At 43.1% G+C, this 23970-nt stretch overlaps 1 protein-coding gene across 4 annotated transcripts in view; it reads left to right on the forward strand.

Moving 5' to 3' along the window:
- The window catches only part of ENAH (ENAH actin regulator), a 137601-nt gene that overhangs the window by 60108 nt on the left and 53523 nt on the right, over window positions 1–23970 (forward strand). For all 4 annotated transcript variants that reach the window (XM_061625049.1, XM_061625048.1, XM_061625051.1 and 1 more), the window contains 2 exons: window positions 13891–14056; window positions 20683–20860. In XM_061625049.1, coding sequence (XP_061481033.1) covers window positions 13925–14056; window positions 20683–20860 — 310 coding nt within the window. In that variant the 5' untranslated portion in view covers window positions 13891–13924. The remainder of the gene's footprint in view (window positions 1–13890; window positions 14057–20682; window positions 20861–23970) is intronic.

Genomic DNA, 23970 nt, shown 5'->3' on the forward strand with positions numbered 1-23970 from the left:
GATGGTCTCCTGCTTTGAATGTATTTATAGAATTTTTTGTTGGTGGTTTTTATGTTCTTAGCAATGTGCTCCTCAAATTCTTTTTTAGCATCCCTTATTGTCTTCTTGCATTTCTTTTGCCAGAGTTTGTGTTCTTTTTTATTTTCTTCATTTGGACAAGACTTCCATTTTTTGAAGGAAGACTTTTTGCCTCTAAGAGCTGCCTTGACTTTGCTCATTAACCATGCTGGCATCCTCTTGTCCCTGGCGGTACCTTTTCTGATCTGCGGTATGCACTCCAGTTGAGCTTCTAATAGAGTGTTTTTAAACAACTTCCAAGCCTTTTCGAGTGATGTGACCCTCTGGACTTTGTTTTTCAGCTTTCTTTTTACCAATCCCCTCATTTTTGTGAAGTTTCCTCTTCTGAAGTCATATGTGACCGTGTTGGATTTTCTTGGCAATTGGCCATTTACATGTATGTTTAATTTAATAGCACTATGGTCACTGCTCCCAATCGGCTCGACAACATTTACATCTCGCACCAGGTCCCGGTCCCCACTGAGGATTAAGTCCAGGGTTGCCGTCCCTCTGGTCGGTACTATGACCAACTGGTCTAGGGCATAGTCATTTAGAATATCTAGAAATTGTGCTTCTTTGTCGTGACTGAAACACATATGCAGCCAGTCTATGTCCGGGTAGTTGAAGTCACCCATTACTACCACATTTCCTAGTTTGGATGCTTCCTCAATTTCATATCTCATCTCAAGGTCTCCCTGAGCATTTTGATCAGGGGGATGATAGATCTTTCCCAGTATTAAGTCCCTCCTGGGGCATGGTATCACCACCCACAATGATTCTGTGGAGGAGTCCGCCTCTTTTGGGGTTTCGAGCTTGTTGGATTCAATGCCTTCTTTCACGTATAGAGCGACTCCACCACCAATATGTCCTTCCCTGTCCTTCCGATATAGTTTATATCCAGGGATAACCGTATCCCACTGGTTTTCTCCATTCCACCAGGTCTCCGTTATGCTCACTATATCAATGCTCTTCTCTAAGACCAAACACTCCAGTTCTCCCATCTTGGTTCAGAGGCTCCTAGCATTAGTGTACCGACACTTGTAAGCAGTGTCTCTCTTTGAGTGTCTTTGGCACTTTTTCGTTTGGCCTATAGTAATTTTGCCCTTCTGAATTGATATCCTGTGCCCCTGCTCTCACAATGCCTACTTCTAGGCTTACCTCTTTTAAAATGTTCTCATTTCTTTGGTCTTTATCCCAGGGGGGAGGTTTATTCCGAACCCGACCTTCCTCAGCTCCTGTTGGGTTTCCCCCCTTAGTCAGTTTAAAAGCTGCTCTGCCACCTGTTTAATTTTAAGTGCCAGCAGTCTGGTTCCATTCTGGTTCAAGTGGAGCCCGTCCCTTTTGTACAGGCCCGGCTTGTCCCAAAATGTTCCCCAGTGCCTAACAAATACTAATCCCTCCTCCCAACACCATTGTCTCATCCACGCATTGAGACTGCAAAGCTGTGCCTGTGTGGCTGGTCCTGCACGTGGAACCGGTAACATTTCAGAGAAAGCCACCTTGAAGGTCCTGGCTTTCAGCATCCTACCTAGCAACCTAAATTTTGCTTCCAGGACCTCATGGCTGCATTTCCCCATGTCGTTGGTGCCAACGTGCACCATGACCACTGACTCCTCCCCAGCACTGTCTACCAAACTATCTAAACGACGGGCGATATCCGCAACCTTCGCACCAGGCAGGCAAATCACATTGCGGTCTACACGCCCATCACCCCCCCACTGTCTATGTTCTTAATGATCGAATCGCCCACTACAAGGATCCCTCCACCCCCCAGAGATATATCTTCATCACGAGAGCATAGCTGCTCATCCCCCAAGGAATGGGTCCCTTCTAAGGGATCGTTTCCTTCTTCCTCGGCTGGATGCTCTCCTTCCCCGAGACCATTGTTCTCCATGATAGCAGGAGAGCTATCATCCTAGGCCTCATCCACACACCTCTCTGCCTCTCTCAGCTTTTCCAGGTCAGCCACCTTGGCCTCAAGGAAATGAAGTCATTCCCGGAGAGCCAGGAGCTCATTGCACTGAGAGCACACCCACAACGACTTCTGTCCAACAGGCAGATAGTCGTACATGCTGCAGGCAGTGCAAAACACTGGAAAGCCCCAACACCCCTGCTGGCTATTTACCTGCATAGTTTTGTTTAAGGTTTATTAGTTTATGGGTTGGAAACTGTGGTTTAGTTGAGGTCAGGGAACAGACGGGCAGAGTGGGGGGCCCTGGCCTCTTCTCCCTGCTGCTGAACTCGCCCTGCTGCTTAACTCGCCTTGACACTTTGTCAGCTGGGGCCTTGACACTTCGTCAGCTGGAGGCTTCCTCTAGCTCGTGGAGCATTCTTACTTGATCTCTCAGCAGCTTTTGATACCAATGACCATGATATCCTTCTGGGCCGACTTGGTGAGATGGGTATTGGAGGCACTGTTTTAGAGTGGTTCCGATCCTATCTCCAGGGTCGCTCTCAGAGAATAGCGTTGGGTGACTGTCTTTCAGCCCCCTGGCAGTTGTGCAGTGTGGTGCTGCATGGTACCATCTTGTCCCGCATGCTGTTTAACCTCTATATGAAGTCCTTGGGAGCAGTCATCAGGACCTTTGGGGCGAGGTGTCAGCAGTATGGTGATGATGCTCTGCTCTATTTCTCCATAACATCTGAATCAGGAGAGACCATGCAAGCCCTGGACTGCTGTCTGGACATGGTGGTGGGCTGGATGAGGGCCAATGAACTGAGTCTGAATCCTGGCAAGACGGAGGAACTGAGGGTTGGTGGTTCTCGAATTCGGATAATTTGTCAGTTGCCTGGTTTGGATGGGGTTGTACTCCCTCTGAAAGAGCAGGTCGGTAGTCTGGGGGTGCTCCTGGATCTATCTTTGTCTCTAGAGGCTCAGGTGACCTCCGTGGCTAGGAGTGCGCTTTACCAGCTTTGGCTGGTGAGACAGCTGTGGCCGTTTCTGGACCTGGATAGCCTGACCACTGTTGTCCACACACTGGTAACCTCTAGGCTGGATTACTGTAATGTGCTGTATGTGGGGCTGCCCTTGAGGTTGGTCCAGAAGCTGTAGCTGGTGCAAAATGTGGCTGCAAGACTGCTCACTGGGGAAGGGTGTCGCCAACATGTCACCCTGCTGCTGAAAGAATTGCGCTGGCTGCCCATTTGCTACCAGGCCAAGTTCAGGGTTCTAGTTTTGGTGTACAAAGCCCTATACAGCTCAGGACCAAGATACCTGAAATACCTTCTTACTCCTTATATACCCAGTTGATCACTGCGCTCTGCAGGTGAGGGCCTCCTGCAGATACCATCTTATCAGGAGGTTCGTTCTGCACAACTTAGGAAACGGACCTTTAGTGTGGCGGCACCTACCCTGTGGAATTCCCTCCCTTTGAATATTTGGCAGGCGCCATCTCTGCTATCTTTTCGGTGCCTTTTGAAGACTTTCCTCTTTCAACAAGCCTTTTAATTTGAGACCTATCCCAGTCTGTCTCTGTGTTAGAATTGCTTGTTAATATGTTTTTTAAATGTTTTTAACCCTTTTTTAAAAGACGTGTTTAAAGCTTTTTTAAAAAATGTTTTTAACACTGTTTTGTTTTAATGTATTTTAAGGTCTGTTTTTATGATGTTTTTAACGCTTCTGTTTGCCACCCTGGGCTCCTGCTTGGAGGAAGGGCGGGATATAAATCAAATAAAAATAAATAAATAAACCTCTGCTGATACAGGAAAGCTCAAGCTTATGTACTCTTCCACTGGTCCCCTAACTATTGCGGAGACGTCAAGAACAAAGAACGTGCAGTTACATGAAAATAATGCAGGAGAGAGAATCCAATTAAACAGGGCCTAAACTTGATCTGAATATGCCTAAAATGAAATTGAGACTTCAGTTCAAAGGCAGCACCTTAGAAGCAAAGAGATAATCTGTAGCAGCAGTTGTCTGACAAGGGTGAGAATATAGCTTTAGTATCTGGAACATTTGCTGGTTTCCCTTTAATGATGATCTTCACCCACAGCATGGTAATACAATCAGTTTGTGGTTTCAAATAACTAGTTGCATAATTTGAAGAAATTAACTGCCTAAAACAATACAACTTTATTTATTGAATAGGATAGCAAAACACACTTGATTAGACTTCTAGTATTCAGGTTTGTTTTTTCATGCTAGAAAGTAATGAGATATTTTAATCCCTTCTTTATAAGCTATCACTTACTTTGTCAAACAGTTCTTGCAGTAGTTGAGTATATTTTGTATTGCTTTTAAATGGTTTTCTGTTGCTGTACACCGCCCTGAAGTTTTGCCAGAGGGCAATATATAAATATTCAGGACTGGTCATGGTACTGAAACAGCCTTGGTCGCTCTGGTGGATGATATGAGGAGGGCGTTGGATAGGGGAGAATATACCTTCCTCGTCCTCCTAGATCTCTCAGCGGCTTTTGATACCGTTGACCACGGTATCCTGTTAAATCGCCTAGAGGGATTGGGAATCGGGGGCACTGTTTTACAGTGGTTCCGTTCCTATCTCTCAGGTAGACACCAGCGTGTGGCATTGGGGGATGAGGTTTCAGACCCTTGGCCTCTTAATTGTGGAGTGCCACAGGGTTCTATCCTCTCTCCCATGCTATTTAACATCTATGTGAAGCCGCTGGGAGCGATCATCAGGAGTTTTGGGCTGCAGTGTCATCAATATGCCGATGACACTCAGCTCTACCTCTCCTTTAAGTCTTCGCCAGAATTGGCTGTGGAGACCATGTCCAAGTGCCTGGAGTCCGTAAGTGGATGGATGGGCGAGAACAGGCTGAGGCTGAATCCCAATAAGAACGAGGTGCTACTTGTGGGAGACAGGAGAAGGTTGGGAAATATCGACTTGGTCCTGAATGGGGTAAGATTGCCCCTGAAGATTGAGCCTGCTCCACAAGCTAGAGGGAGCCCCAGCTGACGAAGCGTCAAGGCGAGTTAAGCAGCAGAGCGAGTTCGGCAGCAGGGCGAGGAGGCCAGGGCCCCCCATTCTGCCCGTCTGTTCCCTGACCTCAACTAAACCGCAGTCTCCAACCCATTGACGTAATAAACCTTAAACAAAACTATGCAGGTAAGAAGCCAGCAGGCGTGTGGGGGCTTTCCAGTGTTTTGCACCGCCTGCAGCATGTACGACTATCTGCCTGTTGGACAGAAGTCGTGGGTGTGCTCTCGGTGCAATGAGCTCCTGGCTCTCCGGGAACGACTTCATTTCCTTGAGGCCAAGGTGGCGGACCTGGAAAAGCTGAGAGAGGCAGAGAGGTGTGTGGAGGAGGCCTTCAGGGACGTTATAGCTGTGTCCCACTCCAACGATGATAGCTCTCCTGCTATCATGGAGAACAATGGTCTCGGGGAAGGAGAGCATCCAGCTGAGGAAGAGGGAAACGATCCCTTAGAAGGGACCCATTCCTTGGGGGATGAGCAGCTATCCTCTCGTGCCGAGGATATATCTCTGGGGGGTGGAGGGATCCTTGTAGTGGGTGATTCGATCATTAGGAACATAGACAGTGGGGTGTGTGATGGGCGTGTAGACCGCAAGGTGATTTGTCTGCCTGGTGTGAAGGTTGCGGATGTCACCCGTCATTTAGATAGTTTGGTAGACAGTGCTGGGAAGGAGTCAGTGGTCGTGGTGCACGTTGGCACCAACGACATGGGGAAATGCAGCCGTGAGGTCCTGGAAGCAAAATTTAGGTTGCTAGGTAGGATGCTGAAAGCCAGGACCTCCAAGGTGGCTTTCTCTAAAATGCTACCGGTTCCACGCGCAGGACCAGCCAGACAGGCCCAGTTTCGCAGTCTCAATGCGTGGATGAGACGATGGTGTCGGGTGGAAGGGTTTGGATTTGTTAGGCACTGGGGAACATTTTGGGACAAGCCGGGCCTGTACAAAAGGGACGGGCTCCACTTGAACCAGAATGGAACCAGACTGCTGGCACTTAAAATTAAACAGGTGGCAGAGCAGCTTTTAAACTGACGGAGGGGGAAAACCCGACAGGAGCTGAGAAAGGTCCGGTTCGGAATAAACCTCCCCCCTGGGATAAAAACCAAAGAAATGATGAAATTTTAAAAGGGGTAGGCCTAGAAGTAGGCATTGTGAGAGCAAGGGCACAGGATATAAATTCAGAAGAGCAAAATTACCACAGGCCTAACCACAAGTGCCAAAGACACTTGAAGAGAGACACTGCTTACAAGTGCCTGTACGCTAATGCTAGGAGCCTGCGAACCAAGATGGGAGAACTGGAGTGCTTGGTCTTCGAGGAGAGCATTGATATAGTGAGCATAACGGAGACCTGGTGGAATGGAGAAAACCAGTGGGATACGGTTATCCCTGGATATAAACTATATCGGAAGGACAGGGAAGGACGTATTGGTGGCGGAGTCGCTCTATACGTGAAAGAAGGCATTGAATCCAACAAGCTCGAAACCCCCAAAGAGGCGGACTCCTCCACAGAATCGTTGTGGGTGGTGATACCATGCCCCGGGAGGGACTTAATACTGGGAACGATCTATCGTCCCCCTGATCAAAATGCTCAGGGAGACCTTGAGATGAGATATGAAATTGAGGAAGCATCCAAACTAGGAAATGTGGTAGTAATGGGTGACTTCAACTACCCGGACATAGACTGGCTGCATATGTGTTCCAGTCATGACAAAGAAGCAACGTTTCACGATATTCTAAATGACTATTCCCTAGACCAGTTGGTCATGGAACCGACCAGAGGGATGGCAACCCTGGACTTAATCCTCAGTGGGGACCGGGACCTGGTGCAAGATGTAAGTGTTGTTGAACCGATTGGGAGCAGTGACCACAGTGCTATTAAATTAAACATACATGTAACTGGCCAATTGCCAAGAAAATCCAACACGGTCACATTTGACTTCAAAAGAGGAAACTTCACAAATATGAGGGGATTGGTAAAAAGAAAGCTGAAAAACAAAGTCCAGAGGGTCACATCACTCGAAAATGCTTGGAAGTTGTTTAAAAACACTATATTAGAAGCTCAACTGGAGTGCATACCGCAGATCAGAAAAGGTACCGCCAGGGCCAAGAAGATGCCAGCATGGTTAACGAGCAAAGTCAAGGAAGCTCTTAGAGGCAAAAAGTCTTCCTTCAAAAAATGGAAGTCTTGTCCAAATGAAGAAAATAAAAAAGAACACAAACTCTGGCAAAAGAAATGCAAGAAGACAATAAGGGATGCTAAAAAAGAATTTGAGGAGCACATTGCTAAGAACATAAAAACCAACAACAAAAAATTCTATAAATACATTCAAAGCAGGGGACCATCTAGGGAGACGATTGGATCCTTGGATGATAAGGGAGTCAAAGGTGTACTAAAGAACGATAAAGAGATTGCAGAGAAGCTAAATGAATTCTTTGCATCTGTCTTCACAGTGGAAGATATAGGGCAGATCCCTGAACCTGAACTAACATTTGCAGGAAGGGATTCTGAGGAACTGAGACAAATAGTGGTAACGAGAGAGGAAGTTCTAAGCTTAATGGACAATATAAAAACTGACAAATCACCAGGCCCGGATGGCATCCACCCGAGAGTTCTCAAAGAACTCAAATGTGAAATTGCTGATCTGCTAACTAAAATATGTAACTTGTCCCTCAGGTCCTCCTCCGTGCCTGAGGACTGGTAGAAAGTATTATTAAAGCTAGATTAACTAAGCACATAGAAGAACAAGCCTTGCTGAAGCAGAGCCAGCATGGCTTCTGCAAGGGAAGGTCCTGTCTCAGTAACCTATTAGAATTCTTTGAGAGTGTCAACAAGCATATAGATAGAGGTGATCCAGTGGACATAGTGTACTTAGACTTTCAAAAAGCGTTTGACAAGGTACCTCACCAAAGGCTTCTGAGGAAGCTTAGCAGTCATGGAATAAGAGGAGAGGTCCTCTTGTGGATAAGGAATTGGTTAAGAAGCAGAAAACAGAGAGTAGGAATAAACGGACAGTTCTCCCAATGGAGGGCTGTAGAAAGTGGAGTCCCTCAAGGATCGGTATTGGGACCTGTACTTTTCAACTTGTTCGTTAATGACCTAGAATTAGGAGTGAGCAGTGAAGTGGCCAAGTTTGCTGATGACACTAAATTGTTCAGGGTTGTTAAAACAAAAAGGGATTGCAAACAGCTCCAAAAAGATCTCTCCAAACTGAGTGAATGGGCAGAAAAATGGCAAATGCAGTTCAATATAAACAAGTGTAAAATTATGCATATTGGAGCAAAAAATCTTAATTTCACATATACGCTCATGGGGTCTGAACTGGCGGTGACCGAGCAGGAGAGAGACCTCGGGGTTGTAGTGGACAGCACAATGAAAATGTCGACCCAGTGTGCGGCAGCTGTGAAAAAGGCAAATTCCATGCTAGCGATAATTAGGAAAGGTATTGAAAATAAAACAGCCGATATTATAATGCCGTTGTATAAATCTATGGTGCGTCCGCATTTGGAATACTGTGTACAGTTCTGGTCGCCTCATCTCAAAAAGGATATTATAGAGTTGGAAAAGGTTCAGAAGAGGGCAACCAGAATGATCAAGGGGATGGAGCGACTCCCTTACGAGGAAAGGTTGCAGCATTTGGGGCTTTTTAGTTTAGAGAAAAGGCGGGTCAGAGGACACATGATAGAAGTGTATAAAATTATGCATGGCATTGAGAAGGTGGATAGAGAAAAGTTCTTCTCCCTCTCTCATAATGCTAGAACTCGTGGACATTCAAAGAAGCTGAATGTTGGAAGATTCAGGACAGACAAAAGGAAGTACTTCTTTACTCAGCGCATAGTTAAACTATGGAATTTGCTCCCACAAGATGCAGTAATGGCCACCAGCTTGGACGGCTTTAAAAGAAGATTAGACAAATTCATGGAGGACAGGGCTATCAATGGCTACTAGCCATGATGGCTGTGCTCTGCCACCCTAGTCAGAGGCAGCATGCTTCTGAAAACCAGTTGCCGGAAGCCTCAGGAGGGGAGAGTGTTCTTGCACTCGGGTCCTGCTTGCGGGCTTCCCCCAGGCACCTGGTTGGCCACTGTGAGAACAGGATGCTGGACTAGATGGGCCACTGGCCTGATCCAGCAGGCTCTTCTTATGTTCTTATGTTCTTATGAAGGACCAGGTCCGTAGCCTAGGAGTCATTCTTGACTCCCAGCTGTCCATGGAGGCGCAGATTTCAGCAGTGAGCCGGGCAGCTTGGTATCAATTACATCTGATACAGAGGCTACGACCCTACCTTCCTGTACATCTACTCCCACAGGTGGTACATGCTCTGGTCTCCTCTCGCTTGGATTACTGTAATGCTCTCTACATGGGGTTACCCTTGAAAACAGTCAGGAAACTGCAGCTGGTACAAAACGCGGCGGCACGCTTAATTAAGCATACCCGTCGCCGGGATCATATCACCCCAGTGTTAGTAGACCTACACTGGTTACCAGTGTTTTACCGGGCTCAATTCAAGGTGTTGGTGTTGACCTTTAAAACCCTAAACGGTTTCGGCCCAGTTTATCTGAAGGACCGCCTCCAGTATCATCAATCAGGCCGCCTCACAAGATCAGCCTCACAGGACCTTCTCTCGGTCCCTCCAGCCAAAACAGCTAGGCTGGTGCGGACCAGGGAGAGGGCGTTCTCGGTGGTGGCCCCCACCCTCTGGAATTCTCTCCCGTATGATCTCCGACATGCTTCCTCTCTGACAGGTTTCTGGAGAGCTTTAAAGACCTGGCTCTTCGGGCAGGCCTATAATCTTGGGGTAGATTAGCTTTCAGTTGTATATATGAGATGTGGTGTTATCAGAGATGTTATATATTGTATATTGTTTGTAGTATTTTAATTGTGTTGTAAGTCACCTAGAGTGTCTGTATAGTCAGACAGATAGGCGTCTAACAAATAAAATTATTATTATTATTACTATTTTTCTGAATGCACAGAACTCACAGAGGGAACAGGCAGGTGGGGGCTGGACATGACAAAATTGGGGGCAGGATCAAGAAGTGCGATCCAGCGTTCCCTCCTATCTGTGGCAATAAAGACTAAATGTGGTGTGTGTGTGTATATATATTTGTATAAAAAAAGGATTCAGAGCAGACATTCAGGAAAAAACCCATACAAACAAGAACATTCTGGTAAAATACTACATTTTCTTCAGTAGTTCATTTTGATACAGAGAGGATGTGCGAAAAGTCATTGTGCATACACATTTTGAATTAGACAGCTAGCTATAGTTCTTGTTTTAACTCTGAACTAGTAGATCGTCTGCAAAATTTTATTCAACAGCCATGATCCTGAGAAAATGGTTTAGGGCTGGAGAGCCGGCTGTGGCTAAATCTGGCATGTACAAATGGCCTGGTTTCAGTGTGCTTTGAGGATGGCATGACTTAACTCTTCCCAAGTGTTTTAAGAAAGGGTATTGTACACTGGGTGTTTCTGTTGATCTAGAAGTAGGATTGTTGTATCTAAAAAAAGAGCTAACCAAATAACAGCTGGGAAGCTATGTGTCAAACACCACAAGCCAGTTTGTCTGACTCATGACAGATGTCCTTGCAGTTTCTTTGAGGCTCAATTATGTAAACATTGTTTCTGTCATGCTTAATATCTTACTGTGTTTAGTCCTGTTTTTCTCAAGTTGTAGTGGATGTTTTCTAGTGGGAGAAGGCTAGAACTTGAATTATATTTATATTTCAAAAATATAGTAGCTGACTATTACACATTTTTACTGATTTCCATAGAATCATTGATATGGTGGTTTTTTGAAGGTTTTTTTATATTTAGTAAACAAATCTAAAATAGCATGTCAATTTTACATGCTCCGTAAATATTTGATTTTTTCCCCAATATCCAAGAATATTTGAACTGAATTATTTAATTAGAGAAAAGCAAGGCGCATTTAGTATATTTTACATGTTATAGTCCAACAACATGTAAGTATTTTAAGACCTGACACTCAATGTATGGGAAGTGTACGCTACTATTTCAATTTTAAGAAAAAAATTGATACGCTGAAAACTTTCTAAAGCACTGTTTACATAAATATGTAATACTCAGAGATGGTCATCTGAAAAAGGTGAATGCAGCGTTTGATCTTAGGTTTGACTGGTAACATATACCTTCCAATTTAACTTGAATCCTACCATACTGGATAATTTCCACTCAGTCTCCAATATTGTATTCTTGGGCACGGTGTGCGAGTGTGTGGTGGCATCTCAACCCCAGGTGTTCCTAGATAAGGTGGACTATCTAGATCTATTTCAGTCTGGCTTTAGGCCTAGTTATGAGACTGAGATAGCTTTGTTTTCTATGATAGGTCTATGTTAGGAACTGGGTAAGGGGATTGCATCCCCATTGGTTCTGCTGGACCTCTCTGCAACGTTTAATCACGGTTTCCATCTAAACTGCCTGGCTGGGATGGGGGTTGGAAGCACCATTTTACAGTGGTTCTAGTCATTATTAGAAGGGCAGTTCCAGAAGGTAGTGTTGTGGGACTCCTGTTTGATATCTTGGCAATTGGCTTATGGCAAGCTTCCCCAACCTTGTACCCTTCAAATGCTTTGGACTACAAATGCCCGTCATACCTTGCTGTGCTGCCTGGAGCTGGTGGAAGTTGGGAGTCCACAGCATCTTGGAAGGGTGCAGGATACCTCAGGGTTCCATCTTGTTTACAGATGCTGTTTAACATCTGTCATGGAGATCATTTGGGATTTGGCATCACCAGTATGCTCTAGTGACTCAACTCTGTCCTTTCCAATTAAAAACAAAAAAAAAATTGAAGTTCTGAATCAGTGTCTGACGTCTAAAATGGACTGGATGAAGATGAACAAATTGAAACTTTATCTTGACAGACTATGGAACAACCATGGAATAGGAGTTCAGTCTGTCTTAGTTACATTCCTGCTTTTGCACATCTAAGGCTAGTGTGCTAATCATGCCCATTTCTTGAGATGTCAGGCCTGGCTGCAGAGATATGCCTTAGTTTCATCTTGTTTGCTCTACTGTGGCATACTCTGTGTGGATCTGCCTTTGCAGAATGTTTGGAAAACTTCAGCTGGTTCAAAATATTGCAGCCAAACTGTTGACTAGGGCTGGTTATATGGAAAATGTGACTCCCATGGTACAACAGGTTCCTATTTCTGGGCACTATTCAAAGGGTTGGTTATGACCCATAGAGCTGTATATGACTTGGGACTGGGTTACCTGAAAGGCTATGTTCTGCCTATCAGCCTGCCTAGATTTTAAGATCTTCAGGATAGGCACTTTCTGTCCTCCAATATCTGAAGAGTGTTTTGCAGGAACTGAAGATACTGTGTTTTTGATGTTTGATCCCAAGCTCTAGAACTCCTTACAAAGGGAAGCATTTCTTGCTCTTTTTTTGCAATCTTTGCCTGCTAGCAGAAGGTTGTTTTTATTAAGGGGGCCTTCTAGCTTCATAAACTGACTGTTATGACCATAGTATGTTATAGTTTTTGTGCTGTTTTTATTTATTTTATCTATTTGAGTTTGCTTTAATTATTTTGTTTTACTGTTAGTGTCGTTTTCACTGTTTGGTGGAAATGTGGGATACAAATTTAATATAATAAACTATGTATATTAGTTACATTATTAATTTATGAAATAACACATTTGTAAATGTTCTGATAGGGGGTGGGGTTCCTGTGAAGCCTGTAATTGGTTGTTCATAAGCGCACCAAATAGCGGCCAAGACAGATCAACCCTAGAGCTTCATAGGAACCTCGTCCTGTGACCGCTCCCCAGAAATACCAGGTTTCTTAGTTCCCAGGTGCTGAATGCTGTGCATCATTGTAATATCTCCAATATAACTTGCAAAGTGCAGCACAAAAGCCAAGGCATGCATGTGAATGTATTGACCAGCACTGTGTGTCTCACCCACTTGCAGTCAGCCACACAAATCCTCTTGACTATAAAAAAATACTACAGTTGATGGCAATGAAATGTAGAGGAATTGGTGCTGTTGCTTCTCCACATAAGCAAATGAACTTCTGAAAATAAGGAGGAATATTGCTTCCCTAACCTAAGGAACTTTCTTCTTTGAGTTGTGTGGCAGTGTATTTGGCTATTAAAGTAATCTGTGCTGGTTGGATTATACCTAGGATGAACCTAGCAGCACCGTGCTGAGCCCAGTAGGTTATGTTAGCAGATTCTTCAATATTACCTTTCTCCTTGGAAATCCTGTTGAGCCCTACTCTGCTTTATGCCCCTTGGATCTAGGCTAGATTTCCCAGATTGGTAGGGATCACGGAAGAGGTAGGCAGTTATAAATGGAACAAGAGTCTGTTCTCTGGTATGTGGTCTGAAGTTCCTCTTTTTTTATTTCAGTATTTATTTATTTATTTATTGCACTTGTATACCGCCCCATAGCCGAAGCTCTCTGGGCGGTTTACAGCAATCAAAAACATTAAAACGAATATACAATTTAAAACATGTTTGATACAGTGCCTTGCAAAAGTAGTCAGACCCCTGACCAATGCTCTCATATTACTGAAGTGCAAATGGCACATTGTAATTTCGTTCTGTATGATATTTTATTTTGAAGCACTGAAACTCAAAATCAGTTGAAAAGTGGGCTATAAGTACCTAGATAAATATGTGAATCACAAGATGGAAAACTATTTAAATGATGACATAAATCGGTTCACCCTGGTCAGACCTCTTCTTTCTCTGTTCAGATTAATTAGGTGATGATGAACCTTTTGAGAACATTGTCTGAAAGTTGTGTGTGTGAACTTGCGGGATGGGAAATGAGTGCTAGAATGTTGTCTTTGTTTTAAAATTGTGTTTTTTTATTTTCACACGGAAAACAGTTGTTTTTTCCTTCTAACAACTTGTTTTTCCTTGTTTTAACAGTGAGCAGAGCATCTGCCAAGCACGAGCTGCTGTAATGGTCTATGATGATGCCAATAAGAAGTGGGTACCCGCTGGTGGATCTACTGGATTTAGCAGAGTTCATATATATCATCACACAGGGAACAATACATTTAGAGTAGTTGGCAGGAAGATTCAGGATCATCAGGTAAGTGATTAAGCCAAAGTGATTAACACCGCCTTTTTTTCATTGGTTAGATGCAAAGGTTCTCTTCCACTGATGGCAGGAGGGATCTTTTGGATCCAACCCAGTGCTTTTTATTTTTAATAGAGACTGAAAGAACTGGGCGAGACTGGGCAGAGACTAAAAGAACTGGGCATGTTTAGCCTGGAGAAGAGAAAACTGAGGGGAGATATGATAGCACTCTTCAAGTACATGAAAGGTTGTCACATAGAGGAGGGCCGGGATCTCTTCTCAATCATCCCAGAGTGCAGGACACAGAATAATGGGTTCAAGTTGCAGGAAGCCAGATTTTGACTGGACATCAGGAAAAACTTCCTAACTGTTAAGAGCCATACAACAATGGAACCAATTACCTAGAGAGGTAGCGGGCTCTCTGACACTGGAGGCATTCAAGAGGCAGCTGGACAGCCATCTGTCAGGAATGCTTTGTTTCGGATTCCTGCATTGATCAGGGGGTTGGACTTGATGGCCTTATAGGCCCCTTTCAACTCTACTATTCTATGATCCTAATGTGGCAGTCACACTTGTTAGGGGCTTTCTAAACACTTTCACCACAAATCTATCAGATTTGTTGTTTCTGTTTCCTTTGTTAAAAAAACCCAGGTAATGAGTGAGACGTTGGGGTCAAGGTCTGGGGTTTTGGACTATAGGGTCTAAGGGGCGGGTGTAGATGAGATCTGAGTTTCATATATTGATTCGAATGAGCTAGCCAGTTCCTAGTCATAATTTCAGCTGTAGAAGAAAAAGGATAATTCTCTTTGAAATATTTTTATATCCTGCCACTTATAAAATAGCTGGAGTACCTCATCTTACTCTCACTCACAATATGGTAATTTCTTTATGGCTTTCTACAAGTGTCCCTGTCTGCAGAAGGGATTGCAGTTGTGGTTGCAACATTCTGAATTTTTTTGAACTAGTGTGCATTATTTATCTCTTGGAGGATCAGGATATGTGGGACCCAGAAAACAAAGATAATTACATTTATTATCACAGATTCATGATTGAGGATCATCTTACTCGTACATAGAGGTACACACAGGTTTGCCATCGAGTTTGTACCCTTAGCTAAATATGACTCTCTGATGAGTGTATTGTGTAACTCTTGTGCGTTGCACTCGACACTTGAAATGTTTAAGAATGCTCTTCAAAGGTCATTTATATACATCTTAAAATGCACTTTGTTGACAATTCCTTAGTTATAGCAGAAAGCTCAACTTTGTCTTGATGATTCAAAGGTATTTAATTGATAATGTAATAAAGATAATATGTACATCATTAAACAAATCTGTGATGCAACTGCATTCAGAATACTGTGTACAGTTCTAGTTGCCTCACCTCCAAAAAGGATATTGTAGAGCTGGAAAAGGTTCAGCAAAGGGCAACCGAAATGATCAAGGGGCTCAAACAACTCCCCAAGAGGAAAGGTTACAACATATGGAGCTTTTTAGTTCATAGAGAAAGAGTAAGGAGGGACATGATAGAAGAGTATAAAATTATGTACGACATGAAGAAAATGGATGGAGAAAAGTTTTTCTCCCTCTCTAATACCAGAACCTGGGTTCCTCCAATGAAACTGAATGTTGGAAAATTCAGGACGGACAGAAGAAAGTACTACTTCATACAGCACACATAGCACACAGTTTAACTATGGAATTTGCTATCACAGGATGTAGTCATGGCCATCAACACGGATAGGTTTAGACTAATTCATGCAGTATAAGGCTGTCAATGGCTATTAGCCATAATGGCTGCGCACTACCTCCAGTACCGGAAGTGGCATGCTTCTGAATACCAGTTGCTGAGAATCACAAGTGGGGAGAATGTTGTGCTCACTTCCTGCTTGCAAGTTTCCTGTAGGCATCTGGTTGGCCACTGTGAAGACAGGCTTCTAGACTAGATGAACTTTTGGTGTGATCCTGCAGGGCTGCTCGTATGTTCTTATGTAAGCATTGAAATGTCAGGAAATAATGGTGCATAAAATTGTCTGGTGAATGTATAGACCTGAAGTATCCTGAGAATTGTCTTTGTAGTGTTTGTAGGCTTATCTCGCCAACGTACCTGTGGTGCCATGTATGAATCAGGTAGTATGTATACACATCCAGTTCTGAAAATCCTTTCATCCACAAATGGTGAATTGTTCATAGGACCCAGGAGTACACGAATGTAAATGTATTTGCTTACCACATATGTGCCCTACAGCAAGTTTGGTATTGCTAAACTGGGGGTGGTGTGAACTGGCCCCTTCCATATATACGGTGCTAATTGTTACCATTAGTTCCATGCCCCTTCATGTTGTGTGGTGCCACTTAATTATATTCTACAGCTCAGTGTCAGAATGCACTTTCTCACATATAAATTAATAATCTACATGTGCAATATCCTTGATAAGAATCTTACTAAAATTACATTGGTCTGTTTCATAGGAATGGTGCTTTTAAATTTTTACTTATTAAAATGTTCCTGCAACTCCATCCAGAACAGGCCATCTTCCTACTTCCTGGACACAACAGCCACCAGCCCACAGCACCTCAGTCTCAGTTTATTGGTCCTCATCTATCACTGCCTCCAAACCCTGCTCTAGTACCTGCAGAGCCTTGCCTGATTCAGATGAAATGTAGACAGAGACAGTGAAGTGTCATCAGCATATTGATGACATTGTGCTCCAAATCCCCAGATGACAACTACATACAGACATAAATAGCATGGGGGGGGGAGTAGTAGAATAGATCCCTATGGGACCCTACAGCATAAGTGTCATAGAGTCAAGCAGCGATTCCCCAATGCTATTCTGTTAGTGATTTTGCAAGTAGGAGTGGGACCACTGTAACATGGCGCTTCAATCTCTCAAAGGTGCTTTATGAGGACACACTCAGTGGCGTTGAAAATACGAGCCATCACCCCTCTTATCCCTCTCCTTAGAAAGGTCATTAAAATCAAGACAGCCAAGACTGTTTCATCTGAAGCCAGACTGGAATGAGTCCAAATAATCTGCTTCATTCAGGCACACTTGCAGCTGGCAGGCCACCACTCTCAGTCACCTTGCCCAGAAAGGGAACATTCATGACTGATTGTTGTCTAATATCTTAGCGTCAAAGGAGGGACCGCATCATCACTTGTTTGAAAGTGATGGACATCACTACTGCTTCGAGCCATAAACCACTCCCTGGACCCACCCAGTCAACCCTTCCTTGGTAGATTTTACTAGCCGTAATGGGCAAGGGTTGAGAGGGTATCTGGTTGGCCAAACTCCTGTGAGCATTTTGTCTACATTCTTAGGTGGTAATAACTGAAACGGATTCTATAAATTCTGTCCTTATATTGCTTTGCAGTTTTATTACAGCAGTCTGAGTGGTCAATTATTTCTGAACCCACACTGGACTTAACCAGCCATTTCACTACTCAAGAAAGCTCGGCTTGGTGGTTTGCTGAGGATGCAATGGTGGTGGTGAAGTAAACTTTCTTTCCTGCCACCACCAACTGGTGTTGAGCCCCAGCTATCCCCAGCGCATCAGGGAGAGTAGGCAGAGGAGGATGAGACTTTTGAGAGCCTTGAGGGAGGGAGGAGCGGTAGCAGCCCTCCAGTTTCTCTGGACAATCCCCCAGGTGACTTAGACCCCGCTCCACCTGAAGGTGCCTTGCCACCTGCAAGTGCTCTGCCAGAGCCGTTGGGGAGCGATCTTGTGCGTGCACCAACTTCACCCCCCCAGGACTCCCCACCTGGACCTTCAAACATTTCCCCGCCTCCTGAAGTCGAGGCGGCACCTAGCAAGCCTTTACTGTCCGATGAGCAGTCGGAGGCTTGCCCTGCGTGAGATGACATGAGAAGTGGGACAGTCAGAGGGTGGAACCACGCAGGAGTCTGAGATTACGGGCAAAGACCTTCCCTGATTGAGGTGCTGAGTCAACTTACTCCACACGCTGCAGAGAATGCTTAGTTAGCATAGTTAGCATCAGTAGTGAGTCAGCCTAGATAGGTCTATGAAGCGCACTGCTTTTGACAGTGACTCTAATAAAGCAAGAATTATTTCCAGTCTCACCTCCCATTTCCTGTGTTGGGCTCTGGGCAGCTGGTAGGAACATATAATCTGCTATAACCTGCATTTGACCATATTCTCCATGAGACTTGCATTGTCTGCTCTCTAACCATCTACTAACTCTCTTCATCACCCAGAATTCTGCAGAGAACAAAGGTGCCTTCTGGTCTCCTCATGGCACATGAATGATCAGGTTGATGACCCTGACCATCTTGCCATTCCACAACCAGACCTGGGCTTTGACCAAAGCACCAGCCATATCATCTAGAAAAGCCCTCAGAACATTCAGGAATCCCTCGGAATTCCATAGGTATTTGAGGGAGAGCCATATGAAGCCGCTGGGTGCGGTCATCAGGAGTTTTGGAGTGTGTTGTCATCAGTATGCTGATGACACGCAGCTCTACTTCTCCTTTACATCTTCTTCAGGTGAGGCAGTCGACATGCTGAACCGTTGCCTGGCCGCGACAATGGACTGGATGAGAACTAACAAACTGAGACTCAATCCTGACAAGACTGAGATGCTGTTGGTGGATGGTTTCTCTGATCGGATGGTAGATATATACCCTGTCCTGGATGGGGTTACACTCCCCCTAAAGGAACAGGTGCGTAGTCTGGGAGTCATCTTAGACTCTTCCCTCACACTTGAGGCTCATGTAGCCTCGGTGGCCCGGAATGCGTTCTACCAACTTCGGTTGGTAGCCCAGCTACGTCCCTATCTGAGTAAGGAGGACCTCACATCAGTGGTACATGCTATGGTAACCTCGCGTCTGGACTACTGCAATGCGCTTTACGTAGGGCTACCTTTGAAGACGATTCGGAAGCTACAGCTAGTGCAAAATGCGGCGGCCAGACTGCTAACAAGAACTAAGCGGTCTGAGCATATAACACCTGTGCTAGCCCGTTTGCACTGGCTTCCAATATGCTTCCGGGCCAGATTCAAAGTGTTGGTACTTACCTATAAAGCCTTATACGGCGCGGGACCACGATATCTGTCGGAACGCCTCTCCCGATATGAACCGTCCCGTACACTACGGTCTACTACGAAGGCCCTCCTCCGGGTTCCGACTCCCGACTCATAGGGAAGCCCGGAGAGTGGTGACAAGATCTAGGGCCTTCTCAGTGGTGGCCCCCGAACTATGGAATGGTCTCCCCGAGGAGGTGCGCCTGGCACTGACACTATCATCTTTTCGGCGCCAGGTTAAGACCTTTCTCTTCTCTGAGGCATTTTAATTCCTGTTAATTTTAAATTATTATAATTTGATTTTAGACTGTACAGTTTTTTGTACAGTTTTGTATTGTGATATACTGTATTGTGTTATTTTCATTGTATTTTTAATGTTCACCGCCCAGAGAGCTGTTGCTAGTCGGGCGGAATATATGATTAAATAAATAAATAAATAAATAAATACTGTAAAATACATAAACATCAAACTAAAAGCACAGGATAAAACAAATTACATCAATAGAATTGATGGGTGTGTTCAAAAAAGAATGTGGTAGTTTCAGGCACACATACATACATATGTACACATACACACATCAATGTACACACATGCATATCAACCTCCCAATCAAAAGTAACCCCATTTACCTTTTTTTTTTTTACATTTCTCCCCTCAATTTACAACTCTCAGCCAAATATCAGTAATGAGCATAAGTGGAAAAGAGTACCAGTAATACTATTTAGATGCATAGCAAATCATTTTGGATCGCAACCGTCATCCACTGCAACTAAACGTTTAGTTGCAGAAATAGAATAGTCTTTGCAACCCATCCCAAAGTCTCTCAAATAGGGCCAGAGCCAAATCAAGTGAAGCAGACTCAGATCTCATCTGGGAGCGCTATATTTCTCTTTGCTCTAACTAGCCTAGCACCCTTTTCCAAAGCAAAATTTCACCTGGAACTGCTGATGCAAGCAGTCATTGGGACAGAAGGGAGAAGACAAAAGACACTGTGTGTCTCCTACCGTCTCTGTTCTAGCCCTAGAGTTATTTTCCTGCTATTGGGGTGTATGTGCAGCACTGATTTTATTTATTTATTTATTTATTTTGCACTTCTATGCCACAGGCAAATTTGATAGTTGATCTTTAGGGGCCCAGAAAAGGCTAGGGGGCTGGACTTGGGCCCATGGGCCAGTGGTTCACTGCCTCTGTCTTAAAGAAAAAAATGTGAGTGACGTAGAACCATCATTCCATAGGAAGTGTGTGTCTGCATGAATGAGCCACAAGAAGATTCATGCTTAGCATTCCCTTCAATCTGTTCATATACTGTAGTTATGCTCCCTCCATCCCCCAAAAAAATCTGGATTAACCTAGCTAGCTCTGCAGATTTTTTGATGGCTAATTATTAAAATAATATAATTGAGAAAAGTCAGTAGGGAAGGGTTTCTTTGCAGGCAACAGGAACTGCATTCCAAAGTATTGGGTGGGCCCTTTAAGCAAGACCACAAGCAAATCTGTTGAATTCTTTTGGGACAAGAAAAAAGGAGTATACCTCTATAGGTGAAAACCTTATAAAGAACATTTAAGCCATAATTATTCTGTATTATATGTTTAGGTGGTAATAAATTGTGCCATTCCAAAAGGATTGAAGTACAATCAAGCAACACAGACTTTTCATCAGTGGCGAGATGCTAGACAAGTGTATGGTCTCAACTTTGGCAGCAAGGAAGATGCCAATGTCTTCGCAAGTGCCATGATGCATGCCTTAGAAGTATTAAATTCACAAGACTCTGGTAAGGATGCTGCAAATATCCATAGTGGTATAAATGGTGGTTTATCATTTGATCTTAATTAATTTTGTTTATTTCTAGTTAGAGTAGAAGTATCAAATCTGTACTTATAAATTAATAAATAATAGTAATACTTTAACTTAACCTGTTTAACTTTCTAAGAGGAGTGCATTAGTCAGGAGCATATGCCTGTATCCTAAGAATGTACATTTCAGAATGTTTCTGTCCTATATAGTGAAGAGTTAACAAATCTGCCTAAAATGTAGAGTGCAGTTAGCTTCATACCTATTGCAGAACGAATAATTAATTATGTTTGGGAAGAGACTGCAGCAAATACCTAAGCAGCATTTCCAGAATTTGTGGTGGGTAAGCTACCAGGTAGAATGAAATAAAGACTTTCTCAAGATAAAAGAGGCATATTCAAGAATTCATAGATTAAACTACAGTTTGGATCTACAGACCTTTCAAGAAGAACATTAACCTTATTAATTAAAATAATAGTATTTTGCCAGCATTCTGCTAGGTCTCAGAAGGGGGCTGTTAAGCTCCTGCTTTCAGAACAGTTGGATGTGGTTCTGCTCGGGCTGCCAAAAGCCAAACAATGTCTCTAGTTTAGGTAGCAAGTGTTTAGCCTTGCTTTGTCAGTAAAAAATTAAAAATGAGAATATAGCGAACTTAGGCTTATCAATTCTATTTTAAATCAGTTTTCCCCAAAGTTTTTAATTTTTGTATAGTTCATGAAAGCTTCTGCGACAATAATTCGGTTAGTAGTGGTTAAGGTGCTGGACTACGACCTGGGAGACCAGGGTTCGAATCCCCACACAGCCATGAAGCACACTGGGTGACCTTGGGCCAGTCAGTGCCTCTCACCCTCAGAGGGAGGCAATGGTAAACCCCTTCTGAATACCGTTTACCATGAAAACCCTATTCATAGGGTCTCTGTAAGTCGGGATCGACTTGAAGGCAGTCCATTTCTATTTTCTTAAGGTGCGATAGGTTTTTGTTGTGTTACTATGACACAGCTTCCTGTATGGAACTTTTGCTTGTCTAGTGTCTGCTTTAAAAATGGATTTCACTTCAAAGAACTTGATTTGTATCTGAAAAAAAATGTATTTATAATATTGTGCCACTGTTTAGAAAAAAGATATTTGTCTGTAACATAGGTATTATCATTTGAAGGCATAAAACACAATGATAATCCAGCAAAATCATACTCATAAGTAAATTTAAATTAAATCCATTGGCTTCAGTGGCTCTGCATATGGCTAATATTTGATGTTACTCATTGATTGCATAATTTTTCTTTTAAGGGCTACCAGGTCATAGATAGTTTGTTCACACTCTTTGTTAGTTTTCAGAACAGCAGTTGACATCTTATCTCTTTGGTTTTCTGTATTACTAAGATCACCGTAATTAAAATTAAATTAAAATGCTAAGACAATGAATTGAATTCTGAATCCTATTTTTCAGAATGTACATCAAGGGTATTCTTAAAACTGAGGGGAGCATACTCTCAACATTAGTACACATGCAACACTTTCAGTGCTTCCTCTCAACCCTCCCTCTTGTAATTTCTTCAGTTTTAGCCATAGCTGCATGACATCAGCACAAATGTTAGTGAGGGTAATGCTATCTGCTGTTTGCTCTTAACCAGCGTATATGCCACCCAGTTTAAAAATTCTGATTGAGAAAATCCTGGTCAGTCTTAATCATGGTTAGTATGTTACATTCAACCACAGTTAAGGCTGGTCAGCTGGGGCAGTAGTGAACTCTCATGAACAAGAGAGAGGTTTGACAGAGGGGCCACACAATCCTGTGGACCGATACCTTACTGAATCTGGAGCAGTACATTTGTGCTGGCTACCATTGAATGAAGCAAATCATATTGATTCATGGAAGTAGTAAATAGCTGGCTATTGCATATCAACTTATTTTGTTACTAAATTTGGCTTATTAAATTTCAATGTATGTTGCAGAATTGAAAATAATTATTTTAGTTAACACTGTATATGTTGGCCAGTCTTGTTTATGAAGGTAGAATGACAAATAGTTGGACTGTAAATGAGATTAATGAACAAAATTGAGGATTAACTTTTAATTTAAAAAAGGAATTTGGCAAGGCGTACCATACCATAATCTTTTTGAAACCTTATGAGGCTTGGTTTTGCTATGTTTTGTATACTGATGGTGGCTTTATATAAAGTCCAACAACCACATTATGTTATAAATGGATGAATGGTCAAGACTTCCCTCTTCTCCCAGGCATTTTAGCATGTGTTTTATACTGTTTAAATTTTTTAATTGTGTTTTAAATTGTTTTTATAAGATCTGTTTTAAATTGTATTTGTTTTAATGTTTTTAGTTACTGCAAACCGCCCAGAGAGCTTCGGCTATGGGGCGGTATGCAAGTATAATAAAATAAATAAATAAATAAATTCAGGGTAGGAATGGGGAACCTCTGGCCTCTAGGTCAGCCTTGGCCCCCAAGGGGCCCATTTTGGCCTGTGAAGCCATTTTCCCCAAACCATTCCCACTTGCCCAGCAGTTGATGTCCTGCTCCCTCAGTTGTCTACATTTACTCACTTGGTGTCCCATTTGGTCTCTGCAACCCCGAAGTGGTGCCCATTTGAGCCCGTTGCTCTTTACTGAACCAAGCTTATGGGCTAATATTTCCAGAGCATTTGAAGAAATCAAAACAGCTCAGATTATTTATACAACTTACTGTTGGCTAATTTCTGTTACCTTTTTGTTTGCATAGTACTGTTATTTTCTAAGTGCCCCTATTGATCAGCAGATCTGAATGGAATACATTTTTGAGAAATTTCAGTAAAAATATGAAATATGTAAGCAGTATATTTCAAATACGAAAGAAAAATATTTTAATTGAAAAGCATTTCAAACAAGAAATTTTAAATTTTAAAATACTTGTATTAATTGATAATGTTTTTCCAAAATAAAATGCAGACAATACAGTGACTTCTAATGTGGAAAAATGTGTAAAGACTGAGGCCACATCTGCACCATACATTTAAAGCATTATGATGTAACTGTAATTGTTTAAAGGTGGTGAGAGCTGTTAGAAGATCCTTATTCCCCTCAGCTACAATTCCCAG

This window comes from Rhineura floridana, chromosome 4 (genome assembly GCF_030035675.1).
Source record: "Rhineura floridana isolate rRhiFlo1 chromosome 4, rRhiFlo1.hap2, whole genome shotgun sequence".
Lineage (NCBI taxonomy): Eukaryota > Metazoa > Chordata > Lepidosauria > Squamata > Rhineuridae > Rhineura > Rhineura floridana.